The sequence below is a fragment of the Aspergillus undulatus genome, assembly GCF_047715775.1.
Source record: "Aspergillus undulatus strain CBS 261.88 unplaced genomic scaffold BDV17scaffold_18, whole genome shotgun sequence".
Lineage (NCBI taxonomy): Eukaryota > Fungi > Ascomycota > Eurotiomycetes > Eurotiales > Aspergillaceae > Aspergillus > Aspergillus undulatus.
Window position 1 is genome coordinate 300833 of NW_027396622.1, and position 18952 is coordinate 319784.

The 18952-nt window shown below is 51.8% G+C and overlaps 5 protein-coding genes across 5 annotated transcripts; 2 read left to right on the forward strand and 3 right to left on the reverse strand.

Moving 5' to 3' along the window:
- Positions 1-16: 16 nt before the first annotated feature.
- Positions 17-2168, reverse strand: BDV17DRAFT_290463 (fungal specific transcription factor domain-containing protein; the record flags this gene model as incomplete). Its single annotated transcript, XM_073761919.1, has 6 exons — positions 17-287; positions 346-894; positions 957-1108; positions 1163-1626; positions 1686-1956; positions 2004-2168. 6 exons carry the CDS (start codon positions 2166-2168, stop codon positions 17-19), a joined length of 1872 nt encoding a protein of 623 aa, XP_073616593.1.
- A 570-nt stretch (positions 2169-2738) lies between these two features.
- On the forward strand, positions 2739-7675 carry BDV17DRAFT_297952 (ABC-2 type transporter-domain-containing protein). Its single transcript, XM_073763590.1, has 9 exons — positions 2739-3339; positions 3390-3472; positions 3529-3980; positions 4030-4373; positions 4431-4674; positions 4721-5653; positions 5700-6012; positions 6068-7157; positions 7215-7675. Exons 1-9 carry the CDS (start codon positions 2786-2788, stop codon positions 7630-7632), a joined length of 4431 nt encoding a protein of 1476 aa, XP_073616594.1. The 5' UTR covers positions 2739-2785; the 3' UTR covers positions 7633-7675.
- Positions 7676-8800: 1125 nt separating this feature from the next.
- On the reverse strand, positions 8801-11208 carry BDV17DRAFT_260921 (uncharacterized protein). The gene is made up of 6 exons (XM_073757603.1): positions 11185-11208; positions 10241-11127; positions 10149-10185; positions 10041-10093; positions 9725-9962; positions 8801-9660 (listed from the first exon to the last, which is right to left on the reverse strand). Exons 2-6 carry the CDS (start codon positions 10498-10500, stop codon positions 9121-9123), a joined length of 1128 nt encoding a protein of 375 aa, XP_073616595.1. The 5' UTR covers positions 10501-11127; positions 11185-11208; the 3' UTR covers positions 8801-9120.
- Positions 11209-12412: 1204 nt separating this feature from the next.
- On the forward strand, positions 12413-14153 carry BDV17DRAFT_281222 (putative oxalate decarboxylase; the record flags this gene model as incomplete). The annotated part of the gene is made up of 7 exons (XM_073759990.1): positions 12413-12698; positions 12760-12865; positions 12918-13089; positions 13142-13209; positions 13262-13382; positions 13443-13947; positions 14002-14153. The coding sequence occupies 7 exons, from the start codon at positions 12413-12415 to the stop codon at positions 14151-14153; spliced, it is 1410 nt and encodes a 469-aa protein (XP_073616596.1).
- Positions 14154-16314: 2161 nt separating this feature from the next.
- BDV17DRAFT_260929 (cation:proton antiporter) lies at positions 16315-18594 on the reverse strand. The gene is made up of 2 exons (XM_073757604.1): positions 17304-18594; positions 16315-17254 (listed from the first exon to the last, which is right to left on the reverse strand). The coding sequence occupies exons 1-2, from the start codon at positions 18336-18338 to the stop codon at positions 16541-16543; spliced, it is 1749 nt and encodes a 582-aa protein (XP_073616597.1). The 5' UTR covers positions 18339-18594; the 3' UTR covers positions 16315-16540.
- Between the last annotated feature and the right edge of the window lie 358 nt (positions 18595-18952).

Sequence of the window (18952 nt, forward strand, 5' to 3'; positions counted from 1 at the left end):
ACGATAGTTGAACGGTTTATGAGCGTTTGCCTGTTTGGCCACCATTTGCGTGCTTTGTGTCGAGTAGCACTTGCTGAAGTGCCTTTTCCGCAATATTTCTGTACTGGATGCAGTGTTTAATAAGCTTCAGGATGCTTTGGTCTCTCCGGCTCTCAGATATTGCAGAGAGGAAGTCTTCCATATTTCGCAGGAGCGCAATGTCCGCACGAGTGCGCGGACTACGAGGATCTTTCACAATGAGTATTACGAAAAGCTTCAGTGCAAAGACGAGATAGTATACCATCACTCTTGTCAGTAATTAGCATGATTCGGAAACTGCGGTTCGGAATTTTGAATGCAACTCACCCGCAGATCAAGGGATTGTCCTGTGGAATGTGCTTGACCAATTTCAGCGACGCTCGCGCAGCCTCACCACAGAGCTTCTCAGATACCAATGTGCGGCCGTTGGGGGAACGAATGGCGCTGTCCGGGCTGAGGATAGGGTCTTGACACATAGACCAAGTTGTACAAGGAATAGCGCGACGATGGATTGTCAACAAGCAGTTATGGTAGGCGAGGTGCAAGTGAATAACGAGTGCAGAACTGCCTTGCTTTATGCTTCTGGCGGCGTCGGGATGACCTGGTCGATACTCCTGAGGGATACTGTCCTTCCACTCCTCCAATCGTGCATCGAGCTGGCCCACTCTGGAAATCACCTCGGTGCCACTCTTGTCCTTCGCTGATAGAGAGTATAACGAACGGTAGACGTCCTCCTTGAGACGAATTAATTCGCAGAACGCGTCGAAGAAATCGAGTAAATGGTGAGATGGGGCTCCAATTTCCGCAGGGTGTGTGTGGTCATGGACATAGTCTAGCCCCAAGCCGGTGGGCGAGATGCCAGCTTGTAGGGCGTGGCTATCGTGAATAGGGTCAGCAACGAAATGCACCGCAATTGAGAAAGGATGTGAAGAACGTACTCAATGTCGAGGGACCGAGTAATCATCAGGACGACATGAGCCTGCCTGGACATACTGACATCGGCTGGGGACAATCCTTGAAATGTTCGAATGGCCATCGGTACCAATGTGTTGCAGAGATTACTCTGGAAAGTGCCCACTAAATACATTGTCTGCTTAATCGTTAGCATCGATCTCCAATGTTGATTCTGACAGCCATCGCTCACCATAGTAATCAGCGCTTGGGCGGATGGTAAATTCGGTGCATGCGCGAAGAACGCCCCCCAAGACATTGTGGCATTTTTCCAGTACAGCCAGCCTTTTGGGCATCTGGACGGATCCAGTAAACAGGCAACTGCCAGGGCAGAATTCAGACAAGCCCATTTCTCAGCCGAGGGTTCTGGTCGGATCGGATACTCATTCTCAAAATGGAGCATAAAGTCGTGCTCTTCGAATGTAGGGCAGAAGGGGTTGACGGACTGGAAGTACAGGTTGAGCAGATAGCGCGCCTCATCCTTGGGGGGAAGAGGAATAAATTGGCGACGTAGGGGAGCACAGTGGACATCTGCATCAGTCAATTCCGAGCCGAATGGTGAGGGCAGCAAAACGTCCCAGTTGAGGAACTCATCACCCAGCGCCTCAGCCAGCCATTGGTTTCCTGCGGTGGAAAATATTGAGAAGGGAGAAGAGTCTACCAGAGTCAGTCGGTGGGCGGGGAAATCCCAACAAGAAAAGGCGCTAGAGACTTACGAGGTCGGTCAACAAGCGAGCGAGGCAATGAAAAGCAGGACAACGATGAAAGAGGGTCGACGTCACTTAAATCGAGGACGGGATCACCGTTTGGCATAGGCTGTAGCGGGAGGTCGGCCGCTAGGATACCCTGTGCCTCATCCGGCGGTGGTAGATCAAGAGTGAAACTAGCGCTGTAGTCGGGTAGTTCATCTGCAAGCAAGGCATGCGGCTCCAAAGAAGCAATAGCGACTGGGTGGTCCCGGTCGATGGGCGGGCTTTGGGCCTTCTTCTGTTGTCTCGGGCTGGCCGGTATGCATAGAGACGAACGCCGCTCACAAGCTCGGCAGGCAGCTCTATCGCCCATCTCGCATCGAACTTTGCGACGACGACATGATCGACATGCCTAGACCGTGTCAGTGTCAAAAAGGGAGCAACGAGGGCAACCGGAACAGTATGCACCTTGTCTGTTCGCAGCTTCTCGATGCGGCCTCGGGCAGTCATGGTGGGCGCGGTTCGTGGATGAAGTGTTTGGGAAGAGAACCACCGAGCCCAGCTACCCCGGCACCGAGATGACCAGGACTACGGAGTAGTACTTTCAGCTCCGCAGCGGTGCAAAGTCCGTCAGCGGCAATTCGGGAGTCGGGCTGCTTCACAACGGCTGCGGCTTAACGGTGGAGACATAGAGCCCTGGCAGCCAGTGACGGCTACTGCCGATATCGAGGATAAGTTACGTGTCGGGCCCTGACTTTCCGACGGTATTACCAGGGCTTTCAGGGCTGGGGCGCTGCTGGCCATACAGGTGCTCCCAGAGTGTGGGCTCCACTGTAATACACCGGGCCAGCTGCCAACCGGACTGTACTGCATTGTATCAGATAGTCCCTGCCAAGCGCTGTCCCTGTATCATGTTTGCTTGCTAATTGACATCTCCATGAGTCTCGGTCCTGCTCGGGTTGTTCACGATCCGCTTAAGAATCACAAAAATGCGCCCCAAGGCAAATAAAGGGACATCTCCCTGGTCGCCCAGTCTTTTCCTTTTCAAGGATTGACACCTTCCCTCACTGACAGACTCTCGTCCCGGTTGCCCATACTGACCTTGCTCGTGCAGGGCTGCAGCCAGGATGTCAGTCTTTGGGGGGATTCCACCCCCCAGCGAACAGGGTCAGCCTCACACCGACCATGAAATTAATCACCGTTTCGACGACGATGCTGCGTCCAGCACCACCAAAGCAGAGAGGCATGACGAGGAAATCTCCGAAGATGGATTGGAGGAGGAGATTGAGGCAATGGCGCGCGAACTAACCCGCCGCTCCACGCGCTTCTCAACCACCAATGCGGTCAATCCGTTCTTCGAAGAAAACAAGGAGTCAACTTTACACCCTGAAAGCTCCTCGTTCCGCGTCAAGGATTGGATTCGATCCCTACTGGCATCGCAGGCCAGCGATCCAGACCGTTTCCGTCAACGAACCGCCGGTGTCGCGTTCAAGAATCTGCGCGTGCATGGATTCGGCAGTCCAACTGATTACCAGAAGGACGTCTTTAATGCGATACTGAGCGTTGGAGGTTTGTTTCGGAAGTTGACCAAGTCTGGCCTGCAGCAGGTGCAGATCTTGCATGACTTCAATGGTCTCGTCCGCAGCGGCGAGATGCTGCTGGTGCTTGGTCGCCCTGGAAGGTGAGCCGGAGCTTCGATCCCTTTACTTCTCCCTCTAACGCTCGAAACAGTGGTTGTACGACGTTCCTGAAGACGATCGCCGGTGAGATGAATGGCATCTGTGCCTCCGACGACACCTACATGAACTACCAGGGTATGCCTTGGAAAGATCCTGCTTTTTGCTACTATTGACACCAACCCTCCTATCAGGTATATCCGCAAAGGACATGCAGCGCCATTTCCGCGGCGAGGCCATCTTCAACGCCGAGACCGACGTCCATTTCCCTCAATTGTCGGTGGGAGACACCCTGACCTTCGCCGCCCGCGCAAGAGCCCCTCGTACACGATTCCCTGGTCTAAGTCGAACCGATTACGCATCTCATGTTCGCGATGTGGTCATGACCATGCTTGGACTGCGCCATACCTTCAACACCCGCGTTGGTAATGACTTTGTTCGTGGAGTCAGTGGAGGAGAGCGCAAGCGTGTCAGTATCGCCGAGGCCATTCTTAGTGGCGCACCGCTGCAGTGTTGGGACAACAGTACCAGGGGCCTAGATAGCGCCAACGCCCTGGAGTTCTGTAAGAACCTTGCCCTCATGAGCAAGTACGCGGGAAGCACTGCTTGTGTTGCTATTTATCAGGCCTCTCAGAATGCCTACGATGTAAGACACCTGGCCAGTACAACTTTGCATCAGCTAATTAGTGCCCCAGGTATTTGACAAGGTGACCGTTCTTTACGAAGGTCATCAGATCTACTTTGGCCGTACAGGGGATGCCCAACGCTTCTTCACCGAAATGGGCTTTGTCTGTCCTCCTCGTCAAACCACAGCCGATTTCCTCACTTCCCTGACAAGTCCGAGCGAGCGACGAGTGCGTCCTGGCTATGAAGACAAGGTTCCTCGCACGCCGGTCGAATTTGCCCAGCGATGGCGCAACAGCCCAGAATGTGGTCTGCTTATGCAGGAGATCGAGGCCTTTGACCAGGAGTATCCCATCGGAGGCGAGGCGTCCGCCAATTTCAGCGAGGCCCGTCGCTTGATGCAGTCGAAGCAACAGTGAGTCTTGTCCATTTTCCTGGCACCAAGAATAATGGTCTGACCTCATCACCTCAGACGTGCTGGCTCTCCATACACCCTCTCGGTCTACCAGCAGATTTCTCTGTGTCTCGTGCGAGGTTTCCAGCGGCTCCGTGGCGATGCCAGCTTGACCACAACAGCCCTAATCGGTAACTTCATGCTCTCCTTGATCCTGGGCAGTGTGTTCTATAACCTCCCCAGTGATACTACCAGCTTCTACTCTCGCGGTGTCTTGCTTTTCTATGCTGTTCTCCTCAGCGCTTTCAGTAGTGCTCTTGAAGTATGTCTTCGCTGCTATCCTCATGAGCGGTACTAACCAAAACCAGATTCTCACTCTCTATGCGCAACGTCCGATCGTCGAAAAGCAGGCTAGATATGCCTTTTACCACCCCTTCGCCGAGGCCATCGCATCGATGCTCACAGACGTCCCATACAAGGTCATGAACTCGGTCACATTCAATCTACCACTGTACTTCCTTGCCAACCTGCGTAGGGAGCCGGGCGCATACTTTACCTTTTGGCTCTTTTCGATTATCACTACGCTCACAATGTCTATGGTCTTCCGAACGTTTGGCGCGATGTCTCGCTCACTAGCTCAAGCGTTGGTCCCCGCAGCACTGTTGATTCTTGGTCTAGTCATCTACACCGGCTTCATCATCCCGACCCGCGACATGTTGGGATGGTCCCGCTGGATGAACTACATCAACCCCATCGCATACGCCTTCGAAGGCTTCATGGTCAACGAGTTCCGCAACCGCCAATTTGCATGCGCTAGAGGTGCTTTCGTTCCCTCGGGTCCGGGCTACGAGAACGTGAATCCCGAGAATACAATTTGCAACTCCGTGTCCGCTACCCCGGGCTCGTCCTTCATCGACGGCGACGCCTACCTGGCTACATCCTACCAGTACTACAGCTCCCATCTCTGGCGCAATGTCGGTATCATCTTCGCGTTCATGGTCTTCTTCATGTTTGTCTACCTCACCGCCACGGAATATATCACCGAGGCTGTGTCAAAGGGCGAAGTCCTCATTTTCCGTCGTGGTCACCAGCCGAAGATCACCAATGATGATGAAGCCAGTGCCACCGCACCTGTTCATGATGACACCGATCCTGCGCGTAGCGGTGCTCAGATCGAGCGGCAGAAGGCTATCTTCCAATGGCAGGATCTCTGCTATGATATTACCATCAAGGGCGAACCTCGTCGGATTCTGGATAATGTAAACGGATGGGTTAAACCCGGAACTGCAACGGCGTTGATGGTAAGCCCACCCTCATAGAAAGCTGTCCCGAGACTAACGTGGGTAGGGTGTCTCTGGAGCCGGAAAGACGACGCTGCTGGATGTTCTGGCTACCCGAGTGACGATGGGAGTGGTTACCGGTGAAGTTCTGGTCGACGGTCTGCCGCGCGACGACTCGTTCCAACGCAAAACTGGCTATGTTCAGCAGCAAGATGTTCATCTGCCTACCTCGACTGTACGAGAGGCTCTCCAGTTCAGCGCTTTGTTGAGGCAGCCTGCGCACTTCAGCCGACAAGAGAAGCTAGACTATGTTGACGAGGTTCTGGAACTGCTCGGCATGCAGTCCTACGCTGATGCTGTGGTGGGTGTACCTGGCGTTGGTGAGTATACATCCTCCTCTTAAATGGTCAAATCTATACTTATTCCTGGATTCAGGCCTGAACGTCGAACAACGTAAACGTCTCACAATCGCCGTCGAGCTAGTCGCTCGTCCGCAGTTACTGCTCTTCCTCGATGAGCCCACGTCCGGACTGGATAGTCAGACCTCATGGTCTATCCTGGATCTGATCGAGACCTTGACAAAACACGGCCAGGCCATCCTATGTACGATTCACCAGCCGTCCGCGATGCTTTTCCAGCGCTTCGACCGACTGCTCTTCCTCGCCAAAGGAGGTCGAACTGTCTACTTCGGCGAGGTCGGCGAAAACTCCTCGATCCTGACCAGCTATTTCGAACGCAATGGAGGCCACGCCATTACTGACGGCGAAAACCCTGCCGAATGGATGCTTGATGTTATTGGTGCTGCTCCTGGGTCCCATAGTGATATTGACTGGCCAGCTGTCTGGAACGAATCGCCCGAGAAGAAAGCTGTCGTCGACCACCTGGCCGAGCTGAAATCCACCCTGTCTGTCAAGCCAAAGGAGGAGTCCTCTCCAGCCGAATACAAGGAATTCGCCGCGCCTACCTCAGTGCAACTCAAGGAGACTCTTCTGCGCGTATTCTCGCAGTACTGGCGAACGCCCTCATACATCTACTCGAAAATCGTCCTCTCCATCCTCACAGCGCTGTACAACGGATTCTCCTTCTTCGACGCAAAGAACACGCAGCACGGTCTTCAAAATCAAATGTTCAGTATCTTCATGTTGATGACCATCTTTGGTAACCTGGTGCAGCAAATCATGCCCAACTTCGTGACCCAGCGCGCAATCTACGAAGTCCGCGAAAGGCCAAGCAAGATGTACTCGTGGCGCGTGTTTATGGCGAGCAACATTATCGTCGAACTGCCGTGGAATTTGCTCGTTGCGATCCTCATGTTCTTCTGTTGGTATTACCCGGTCGGACTTTACAGGAATGCGGAGCCCACTGATGCGGTGCATGAGCGTGGTGGACTGATGTTCCTCTTCCTATTGACGTTCTTGTGGTTCACGTCTACGTTTGCGCATATGGTTATTGCGGGCGTGGAGAACGCTGAGACCGGTGGAAATATTGCGAATCTCATCTTTGCTCTTCTTTTGCTGTTCTGCGGGTATGTACATATCCTCCAACCCCTCCCTTTTTTCTTTCTTCAGCTAATTCTCTCCAGTGTCGTCTCAACCCCCGAAGCAATGCCCGGCTTCTGGATCTTCATGTACCGCCTCTCCCCCTTCACCTACCTGGTAAGCGGCATGCTCTCGACCGCAATCTCCGGAACCGAAGTCATCTGCGACACAATCGAGACACTGCAGATGGACCCGCCGGCCAACAGCACCTGCTATGAGTACCTCAACCCCTTCGTCGAGAGTTTTGGAGGCGCCATCCAGAACCCCAATGCTACGAGCTCCTGCGCATACTGCCCCATGGCGCGCACCGACGATTTCCTGGCCAGCGTTAGCAGTTACTGGGCAGATGCGTGGCGGAACTTCGGCCTCATGTGGGTTTATATTTTCTTTAATGTTGTTGTTGCGATTGGGATTTATTGGCTTGCGAGGGTTCCTAAGGGGAGTAAGACGAAGGGGTCTTAGATGGATGGACGTCTATCTCTCTTCGATTTGAAGAGTGCGGTGCGGTGCAGTGGTTGACCGTCTGGGGTCTAGAAGCCCTCGATGTTTTTCTTGTCTTACAGAGATCGTGAGCGAGGGATGGACTTTCCATTATCCATTTTCCTAGGTGATTTGATCTCTGTGTAGACAGTGCTTTACTCGTTTTCCATCTGCTTTTCTTTTCTTTTTCTTTTTTTTTTTTTGTTCCATTTTGCTTCGTCCCGTTTCCTTTCGTTTCTTTCTTCCTCGGAGGGAGTTTCATTTCATACACTATACACCTTTTAGATCAGATTAGATATTTTAGACTACACCATTCTACTTTATACAATACCAGATGGAATAATTGTGTTTTTGATTCGCTAGTCAGATTTACATCGAGACTTATACTATACACCCACCAAGAAGCTATAGGTCGAGTCGTGTTGAACGGTATGATTCCCCCGTCCCTTATCCTTTATCGGGCCTCGCCTCGTCAACTTCCTGCCTATCCCATGGCATGGCACTCACGACATTCATCCGCTCCGAGGCTGCCCATGTCAAGGTCAAGGTCAAAAGACAAGAGAAAACAAGACACGGTTCTGTATATGTCCCGGTCCTCCACTATACATTGGTCGGGGTGGCCGGTATCTCCTTCCAAATATTTTCGTGAACACGAAAAGGCGCAGAACTCGAATGCAATGGATAAAAGCAAATTTTATGCCCGAGGACTCGCTCACGCTACCGATGATTCAAGAGATTGGTGTCACTTCAGTTCACAGGTCGTGCTCAGTAGAGCTTGCACGGCCTCAATTCTGTACCAGTACTCACCAATCCATTAGCAGATATCTTGGTCACCGTGATTAGAGTATCTCCTTGCAAAGTAATACAAATCATGGATCGACTTGGGCACTTTTAGAGACTTTAATGGCAGTAGTAGCGATATCGACATTCAATAAGTAAACCTAGGAACGACGAGGATGATGGCCATGGTGAGGAGGATGTTGAGGATCAAGGTTCTCAAAGTCCTGATATGAATCCGGGTGCACTTCGCTTCTTCCCTAACAGTGATGAATAGCAAGCTGAACAAGCGTATGATACCTCATCTCTTCAAATAGTGATCCGTCTTCGTATTCGCAAAGAGAGATTAGTTTGTGGGATAAGGCAAGAGCAATCGAGTAGGTAAGTGAGAAGGGTATAATATTAAGATTAAACAAAAGAGGTATATAACAGAATGCAGCACAGTTTCATCCCATAACGCCGCTCTCTGAGCCGTATATAGAGGATTCAACCGCTTTTGAGACTTGACTTGAAAGTGAGAGGGTTTCGTCCAGAGTCCATCTAAGTGGAACGGTTGAACAGTCAAGCGCTGAAGATGTAGATAAAGGTGAAAATGCTCCAACGCCAGTTGATGCCATAAGACAAGAAGGAAAATGATGATGACCGCGGCATTACTGTCCATCTGCCATAAGAGCAGGGAAATATCGTCTTCCATCACCGGCATTTCGCCTCATAACCCCTCTTCAGCTCCTCACAAGCCCCCCAAATCCTTCGTCGATTCGCAGCGCCCATGAGATTCGTATCCTCAAGTCCGTACTTCGGCTTCGTGATCGCATCAAGCCAGATATAAACCTGTTTATGGTCGAGATCCAGGCTTGAATCCGAATCAAAGTCCGAATCAGAGTCAGAGCGAGAGTCAGGGCCGGTCTTCGACTTCGACTTGGTAAGCGCCTCCGCCTCCCAAAGCCACGGCATATCCGTCTCGATAAACCGGCGCCAGAAGTGATCGTCGCGAGTGAGGAGGTAGATGAATGGAGATGCTTGGATGAGGGATTTCAGGGAGTCGCCCGGGAGGAACGAGCAGATTTGGTAGATGAGTTCGGGCGGGAGGATGCTGAATGGGTTGCGGGCCTCGCGGTTTGAAAGGTCCAGTTCTAGGGCTTTTGATGGTGTGCGGAGTGTTGCGTTGGATTTGATTTGTGTTTTGAGGAAATCTGTTAGGTCTGGTGTGTTTGTTGGGTGGCGGACAGTGTACTGAATTCTTTTATTAGCTTGCTGCTTGCTTTCTTTTTCAGCTCCGCTGTGGGATGAGACATACCTCGACACCAGGCAAACATCGCCAATACTGCCCCTGCGCCTGCGCGACATCATCGCCATATAGTAATCGCAATGCCGAACCCGTCTGATTACATAGACTCATCATAGCGTCGTAAAGAACATCGAGATCGACGTTCTTGGGGTCCGTCGTGCCGGTCAGAGACCGAAGGAGGATCTCAAAGCAGCACCAGTGGAAGGGCACCACGGGGCCAGGCACCTCGTCCGTCCCAAAGCCGTAGCTTCAATGGACGGGATAAACGTTAATTGACATCCTTTCCAGTCTGGAGTTGAGGGAGATGAAAGGCGGATTGTCACACCAACTGAAGTACGTGCGCTGCGCGCGCTGTCCCATCTTGACGGCCATTTCGCCCTGTGTTTGTTAGCTCAGCTCAACTTGCATTCAGAGACTGGGTTGAAAGACATACAGCATCGGAATAGTATCCTGGTCCCGAGACGAAAGCTCTAGACACTGTGAGGATGATGATGACTTGACTGAGTGAGTGCTGGATCAGCCTACTTGCTTTTCCCCTCGACATCGTGAATCCCCAAACAGTGGACTCGAGAAGTCCAGGCGATATTCTCTTGATCGACTAGTCGTGGGTCGTAGCTCTGTATCGATTCATCATCACTTGTGACTCTGTATCTCGCACCGTCCAGCGAGCGAGAGATGCTCTGCACGTATTGCTGTCGTCGCTCGGCTGTCGCATCTGAGGGGGTACCGATCTTCATTCCAGAGAAGCCAACGCCGCAGATGGCGCAGTAGCAGTCGAACGCCATTGTATGTGACTGTCGATTGAGTTGAACAGAATAGAAGAGAATAGAATGAAGATTTGACAGTCCCCGGCCGTTGGGATGGATAAAGAAGACAACAACAACAACAGCAGTCACGCACCGTTCAAAAATCCATTCCGGGGAGAAGGGTCAACCAAAATTAGAGGCGATTGGCGAATCAGACAAGACATTGATCCACATGGGGCAAAAGAATCTGACCAGAAGAGCTGCAACGCCCAATGAGGATGTGAGCAGCCCAGTCAACCCCTGACCCAGACCGCCATTCCGGGCCTCTCCCGCCCGCAATCTCAGCCTCGGTCAGTTCATCTCACTGAACTTTGGACTGGCGCTTGTCTCGGATACGAAGGAATAGTTGGAATAGCCTGCAGGGATTGCAGTAAGGATCAGGAGAGCCGGCGTTTCGATGGCAAATGGCAAACGGCAAATGCTGGCCACACGAGGTTTTGATGCATTGTTTTGAGCGGCAACTTAGGGCTTGCGACCGGGCAGCCCGACACAGTCTGACTGCTACTGGAGTCCGAAGCCGACATAGCCGACCGTAACATCTTCAGTCTCCAGTAAGCACAGTGCTGAAATCAATCATTATATGTTTTCTTGAGGATGAGGATTTTCCTGAAAATGCATCAGCATAATCTGGTGTTTTGCTTTGGGTCAATGCAGTTATCGTACCACTCGATCAGCAGACCATCAACCCCATGAGTATATATATATCTGTCGTCCAGATGACCCAGAAGCCAAGAGAACACCGCACGACAATTCAAAGAACTCAGCAATGAGCGGGATTTGGACAAGTTTCGACATTTTCGATTGATGGCATTGAGTTTAGTAAATCTCGAGCTGGGGTTTGCTCTCGCAGTTGCTGACTCGCCATGCGCCTTTTATTGATCATAATTCAGCCCTACGCAGCCCTAGAGTAAGACCGTTGAATTGGCCTTTATCCAGCGAATCACGACGCCGGAGAGAAGGCCGATCGGGGGAAAACAGTTGCCTAGAGTGGAGCTGGATTAATGCTTGACTGTTAATTGTTATCCTGATATCAGCTCCGGGCTCGGCCTTACAACTGCACCAGGAATAGAAACTGCAGGCTAGGTAGTCTCCTCGTGCGGGGATTTTGGCTAATCGATCAAAATTCAGGCCCAAAGCGACGCAAGGCCCTCGGGGAAGAGAAGCGCTATTCCTGACAACAGTGGAGCGATATCCCGCGTAGTCACAACGAAGTGCATTATTTGCCTTCTACGACACTAGATATGGCTTCATTCCAGAGCTGAAATGGTGGTGAGGGGAGCCCTGTGGGCGGGGGGTATATTCCTCCTATAAGAGAGCCTTCCGTATGCGGCGACTGCAGTCATCAACCACGGCTAGACCGGGATCTTTCTGCACTGCAACGGCGGGACAACTCTCCGCGTGAGGGGATATTCTGGTTATCCTCGTCATATATGCCGATAGATCCGAGGCCAACGCCCAGTTGAGTTAAAGTCTTGACTTCCTTGGCTAAAGCTTGGGGTCTCGTTTGTGCTCATCCTCTGGTCCCCGGCTCGCCGGGGGCCATGTCCGATCAGTGCGCACCTCGATTCTTCTTCACAATGACGATTATCCCCTCAGACCAGGATTATATCCCTGTTCCTTCTAGGCAACAGGCCTTGAGAACGTCGGAGTGAACAAATTGGGTCTCCGCTTCCATGCCGTTTCTGTAATAGCATCGAGCATTGCTAGTCAGCGCAGCTCAGCTCTAGGCCGATTTCTCCTCACGAGGACCGCCCGCGTTGACTGCAGGCTAGAGACAGGCAAGGGACTTGAAAATAAATATCTTCCCCTCATTTCGTCAGCGAGCGGTATAAATAGGTTGGGGTTGCGTTTCTCTTCGCCAGACTCTCACCATCCATCCCAATTCCTCACCATGAAGTCGACGTTTGTCTTGTCTGCTGTTGCGCTCTTGCCATTGATCCATGCGGCACCAGCGCTCCCAAAGCGAGAGAAACCGGATCCTCCCTTGCGTGGATCAAAAGACCTCCTCGGCTACTCGCCCGACAACAAGCTCACTGGACAGTCGACTGAGGAAATCCCCTACACTCTTGTGCCGGGCCAAACAGAGGATGAGGATTTGGGCTTGTACCTAGACTTCTCAAACGTCGAGAACCCCCAGCCTATCCGTGGATCACTTGGAGGGACAGACCCTGGACCGCGTAAGACTCACGATGGGTTTTCTTTTGTCTCCTTTCATCTTCCTGCTGACAAGAATGATAGGGAACGAGGCTTTGGACCGTCAGAACAGTGACAAGCTAGCGCCTCCAGGGACAGATCATGGTCAAACGATCAACGCCAACTGGCCAATGTCTCTAAGTAAAGCGAAGTAAGAACATCAACTAGTCGTCGTTACCGAGCCTTTGTTGACAGCCGAACAGACTCGGTCTTGACGGTGCCGGATGGTCCCGACAAGAGAATGTCGTCGTGATGCCCGGCGCAACAAAGATGGCTGGTGTGGACATGCGGCTCGAAGCGAATGCCTACCGTGAGCTCCACTGGCACGTTGCAGGCGAGTGGAGTCTCGTTCTCAACGGATCGTGCCGTATCCAAGTACCTTTCTCCTTGACTTCTCCAGAAAGCCGCAGTTGGCTGACGACGGCAGGCTGTGAACGAAGACGGCGAGACATTCATCGACGACGTAACCGAAGGCGATGTCTGGTTCTTCCCTCCGTAAGTGCTCTTGTTCCATACTATTAAGGGGTGGCGTTAGCTGACCAGGCAGGGGCGTACCTCATTCAATCCAAGCTCTCGAGGGTGGCGTTGAATTCATGCTTGTCTTTGACGACGGGTCCTTCTCGGAGGACAACACGTTCCTGGCCAGCGAGATATTCGCCCACAACCCGGTAAGTGACCCATGAATGCTTGCCTGCAACCCTCGACGAGCACTAAAAAAAACCATCCAGAAATCGGTGCTGAGCAAGAACTTCGACCTCCCCATCTCGTCCTTCGACAATATCCCCGACGGCGAGCTCTTCATTTTCCCCGGCACGCCCGCGCCCGCAGACATAGCCCAGCAGAACATCAGCACGCCAGACGGACCCATTCCGAAGGAAGGAACCTACTCCTACCATTTCTCTGAGCAGCCAGCGCACATCGTCCCTGGTGGAAGCGTCAAGATTGTTGACCCGCTCACCTTCCCTGCCGCCAGCAACTTCGCGGCCGCCATCGTGACCGTGCACCCTGGCGCTATGCGCGAGATCCACTGGCACCCGACTAGCGACGAGTGGAGTTTCTTCATTAGGGGGCAGGGACGCGCGACGCTTATTGAAGCGCCCAATATCGCGACAACGTTTGACTTCCACCCCGGTGATGTGGGATACTTCCCCCAGTCGCACAGCCACTATATCGAGAATACCGGAGATGAGGATCTTGTGTTCCTCGAAGTGCTGCAGGCTGATCACTTCAGCGGTATGTTGAATTCCAACTTTCGCAGACCTTTGGCCAACAGCTAACTGGGAGCAGATATTGCCCTGGGCCAATGGCTAGGCTCAACGGATAAGCAGATTGTCGGTGACACGCTTCGTCTCTCTGACAGCACGCTTAACCGCCTGAAGCCAGAGAAGCAGTTTATTGTCGCTGCGTCGAGCAACAATACGCTTGCTGGAAAGGAGTGAATATTGATATCGGTTGCAATGGTATAGCCTGCCCTTGGTGCAGGCAGATTGCATGGGTCGACTTATCCCACCTTGTGTACGTAGATTCATGGTGGATCAAAACTTAACTGAGTCAGATTTAGTGTCATGATTTGAGGTTGAATAGATATATTTTAGTGCCTTCGTGGGCCCATCGTAGGAAGACTTTGGTAGATGTTGGACCAGGAGGCCCCTTCCAGTGGTAGGACGTAGGATCAGAGTCAAGCGCTACTAGTCTCCCTGGAATTCCCCGGAGAGGCATTCGGAGCATGAATTCAGCAGTGGCGAATACGAAAAAAGGTGGTGAACCATGTGCGAAGCGGGAGAAGGAAAAGAGGATGACGAGAAAAAAGTAGAACAGCAAAATGGGCGCTCTCTCTTTCCTTACTCATTTGGTGTCGACCCGCTATGCATCGCTCCTTCCAGTCCTGCCCTTGGCAAGCCGGAGCTTCGTGGCTTTAGCTTTTCTCTACGCATGTTGGATGATCCATTTTTCGCTTTTTACCTATGTTTATAGGTATTGTCACTCTCATGAGCAGTAGTAACAGTCCCTGCTATCCTCCATCTCATTCACAGTAACCCCAAATCTAGAGGGCAACTCGAAGCTTGCAACACTTTCAACGTGAAGCCTTCATGAACACTTGAGTAAACGGACCTCTACAGACCCGCTCGTCTCAATGAACCGGCCAACAATGACCGTTCGACGTGCCCCGGCTTCTCTCCTAGAGTTAAGCCAACGAAGCCGGTCAGCTTGAAGACTGAAGTCTTCTTCATAGCTCTATTGAATGGGTGAAGCTCTTGCTTTTATCTGCACAATTAACCTATCTCATCACATACAGAAGCCTCCGAGTCATGAAGAAGTCTCCAGGAGACGATATATAACAGAATCCTCTACTGCTGCGATCCGAACGGTCCTCGATTCAATTCCCATTTCTCAACTTGAATTTCTGTAAGTCTCGCAATAACATGTTCCCTGTTCTTGTATCCTTGGCCTCTCAACCAAGATCTCAAGCTTTTTTCGTTCACGATGTACACCCCATAGTACTCTTCCACATTTTCGTCCTCGCCCTAACCTCTCACAGCAACCTAGCTTCAGCTGTACGTAGCCCCCATACCCCTACCGCTATCCCTAGCCCTTCTCCTCCCCCCTTTCTCCTAATTCATCACATGGAACGCCCTTACTAACAAACCATCTCCACTATAGCACACAGTAACCTGCAAAACAGGGGTCTACGCCGCCAGGAAGGACTCCGTCAAAGACGCCTCTAAGAAATAGTCCGCATTCTCGGCGAAGGCACCTCACCCAGTTTCGCCGGCGGCGCAAAGGAAGTCACGGACAAGATGACCTCGTCTATTGGGCCGAGTACCTGCGCGAATGTTTATTGTAGAGATAAGGTTAAGGTTACGTAGTGTAATGATGTGAGTTATTGTTATCTAGTCCTTCCTCGACTTGTTTGATATTAGCGTGTGAATGCGGATAGATGCAATGTGTTAACTGAGGTACAATAGGACACGAAGAAAGCCCGCACAATGAGTCTCATCCACATGACTCAGCGTCTAGGCTATACTTGAAAAGTGTGCAGAGACGCATGCGGATCTGGAGAAGTATGTTTCAGGTGAGGTAGTTCATCCGGATCATTGGCGCGTTGCGGTTGTGCGCGCTGAGGAGTGCTAGCTAGTTGCACCTCATGGATGTGTGGTTGTACTGTATGCATGGGATTTGCAGTGGCATTGCATGGAGGTAGGACGGATCCATTGAGTGGTTGATTTAATGTGGTGTCTCCTTTTTTTTCTCTTTGAGTTATCCTTTTTCTTTATTGTAACGGACCATTCTTCAACAATAGGTCCATTCGTCCTTCGCTCTGCTGTAAGCTGGTGGATCGTTGATTCCCGTCCACCTGTTCATTACCAGTGAGGGCTAGGGCGAGAGCTATTGAAAAAGCCCTTAAATGGCGTCTTTATTTTCAGTTGAATGTGAGTCGAGTCGAGCTCAGGCCCCATTGTAGCCCAAATTCAACCCTCGACGTCCCTATGAATGGAATGCACCCCCAAACGGAAAGACCTGAAGCTATCCACTAATGGTCGCCATGGGGAGTACGACATACAGGCGCTATGATGTGGGTTTAGTAAGGAAAATAGAGAGTAAGGCAAAGATGATGATGCATTTCTCTGATCCTACGGGATTTAAATGAGTGTTCGTAGGCTGCAATACGTAGACAGTAGACTAGGCAGGGGAACGGCGCCGAAACGAGAGCATCGATGCACCATGATAAATAGGCACAACGATATGTAGATGACAGGCGGTCGACTAGGCATGGAGCGCAGAGAATATGGTGGCTGGTCACTGCAATGCCCTAAAAAAGACAAATCTAAATCCCCCAAACACCTAAAGGATCCGCAACCCCCGTATTCGTGCGCTGCCGCTGCAAAGACTTAACGCGCTTAACAAGAGTCCCAACAGAAATAGGCCCGACCAAAGTGCAGAGCGAAATTGCCCAGATGACAATCAGGTACGTCTCGGTCGATCCCTGGGACGTATCCCCGAAAATGCCGTTCGACTCGGCCAAAGATGCAATCAGGTATCCGATCTCGCCGCGCGCGACCATGGCGAGGGAGAGGATTGATGCTGGGTAGAGGGATTTCGGCTTGGGAGGGAGAGACATGGAGGTTGTGCGTCTTTCTTGTTGAGGGGGCGGTGTAGTATCGGGTTGAGTTTGAGGGGTCGTCGAGGGTGGGCCCTGGTTGTCGTCGTTGTCGTTTGAAACGGCAGATTCAGGTTCAGATCCAGAGCGGCTTGGCTCGGCTGCTGCGTCGCCGATCCGCACCTGCTCGTTGGTCGCGGCTTGCTGGCGACCCTTCTCATTTGCAGCTTTCGGCGAGCGTCGAACGCAGGACGTTGCGTATGAAACGGGAGCCTTGAGAATACGAACGAATCTTGCCAATCCGAACTTTGGAGAAAAGCGGACCAGCCATAATCCAGTGCACATTTTCGCAAAGGTCATGAGGACGGCGTACACGAATCCGCGCCATACAACGCTCCCTTGGAACATTTCCGTGATGGGAATGGCGAAACCGATTGACGCCTAGATAGTTAGCTGATGTGTATAGATAATTTGTGGCATCGTTGCTTACGAAGAACATGGGGATCAGGATGCGGTTGACAGGACCGTGGTAGTACTGTTCGTAGTTGCTCATCCCGGTGATGGGTTCACGGTCTCGGCTAGATTGAGATGGAGATCGCGACGTGGTACTAGTTTGATCCGATGCAGTTTGCTCTGGAGGCGGAGGAGCATTGTTGCTTGACCTGGGCGTCGCGCGAGCCATACTATCAAACCAAGAAGATATCACGCCAGCGAGATACGCGGCAAACAGACTAGAAGTCCCGGCATATGTAGCGCCAGCGACCAAGCCCAAGAGCAAGCCGGTGTAGCCGAGAAATGCAAACTGAGGTGTTCCGGTAAACCCCGGCAGTTTATCCCTTGATGCAAAGATTCTCGGCAAAATCGGCCGCAATACAAACCGACAAGCCAACACCACACCAACACCGAATCCGATAGAGACAAACAGTGGCCGGACCACCGTGACGGGGGTGAAGCCTTCTCCGCCTCCACCGCCTCCACCTAGGTTCGAGATGATTTGAACCATGACAAGTCCAATGACGTCGTCCAACATGGCAGCACTAGTGGTAACCGTCCCGAGACGCGTCGAAATCAATTGCGTTGTCGAGAGGATGGTAAACGTAGTGCCAAGGCTGGTGGCGCTGAGGGCCGCACCGGCAGCGAAAGCCTGCAGCGGCGTAGCAGAGACCAGTTCCATTAAGATAAATGACAGTCCCATTGGAAGAGCGATACCCGTAAAGGCTACTGCGAGCGACAGGTACACGTTGGCTTTAAGAGAAGACAAAGAGGTTGAGAGACCGCCCTCGTAAACAAGCATGATAAGACCCAGGTACCCGAGCTGCTGAATCACTGTCTCCATGTCGCGGTCAAGCCATTTTGCTCCGGGCGTACCCCAGAGGATACCGATGAAGAGCTGGCCGATCAAGCCGCAATACAGCAGCTTGTCGAGGCAGGTATTGACCAAGTTCAAGACCAGCAGCAAGCCGGATTGATTCAAGATAGTATAGATTGATGGTTCATGATAGGCAAATGCTGATTCTGTTGCCATGGTGAGAGAGGTTTACGTTCAATTGTTGGGCTAATGCCTATGGATGCGGTAAAAGTAGTCTTCGATATTGAGAGTGTAGCACTGAGACGACAACAGACTCCATCAGAACAACGTTTTCGATTCCGATGAACAAGAGCTGGAGCGTGAATCTGATACGGAGGAAAAGGCTTGGGGGAAAAAAGAGCCACAACGAAGACGACCGGAAGAGCAGGCAAAGAAGTTGGGAGAGAGGGAAAAGTTGAAGGAGCGGGAGCCGGGAGCCAGGTACAAAAGGCCCAGCGACGGATTAGTCATTATATCTTGGGAACGGTCTAATTTGCTTGGCGCCAAGCCCCGACTGGTTGTACCGTTATGGCGTCATGCGAACAAACATCATTAGAACTACAGAGTAGTAGATACGCAATACAAATAACATGGATCAGCGACACTGATTTTGGGGCTTCATTGCCCAATTGCCCTCACTTTCATCCACCGAGCATGATCCATTGCTGCAGACAAGATCATCAGCGCAATCATCGTCGACGGAGCAACCGGCGTCTGGACGGAGGCTATGTCAGCCACAGTTCGGCCAAGACAAGATATGAACTTCCTACCTTGGCAGTGCCCAGGCCAGG

Coding starts and splice junctions, on each gene's coding strand:
- BDV17DRAFT_297952 (XM_073763590.1), top strand. CDS start 2,786: ATGTCAGTCTTTGGGGGGATTCCACCCCCCAGCGAACAGGGTCAGCCT. Junction 5,654..5,699: donor GAACTGCAACGGCGTTGATG/GTAAGCCCACCC, acceptor TAACGTGGGTAG/GGTGTCTCTGGAGCCGGAAA. Junction 6,013..6,067: donor GGTGGGTGTACCTGGCGTTG/GTGAGTATACAT, acceptor TCCTGGATTCAG/GCCTGAACGTCGAACAACGT.
- BDV17DRAFT_260929 (XM_073757604.1), bottom strand. CDS start 18,338: ATGGCAACAGAATCAGCATTTGCCTATCATGAACCATCAATCTATACT. Junction 17,255..17,303: donor TCCTGATCCCCATGTTCTTC/GTAAGCAACGAT, acceptor CTAACTATCTAG/GCGTCAATCGGTTTCGCCAT.
- BDV17DRAFT_260921 (XM_073757603.1), bottom strand. CDS start 10,500: ATGGCGTTCGACTGCTACTGCGCCATCTGCGGCGTTGGCTTCTCTGGA. Junction 9,963..10,040: donor CAGCGCACGTACTTCAGTTG/GTGTGACAATCC, acceptor CGTCCATTGAAG/CTACGGCTTTGGGACGGACG. Junction 9,661..9,724: donor GATGTTTGCCTGGTGTCGAG/GTATGTCTCATC, acceptor AAAAGAATTCAG/TACACTGTCCGCCACCCAAC.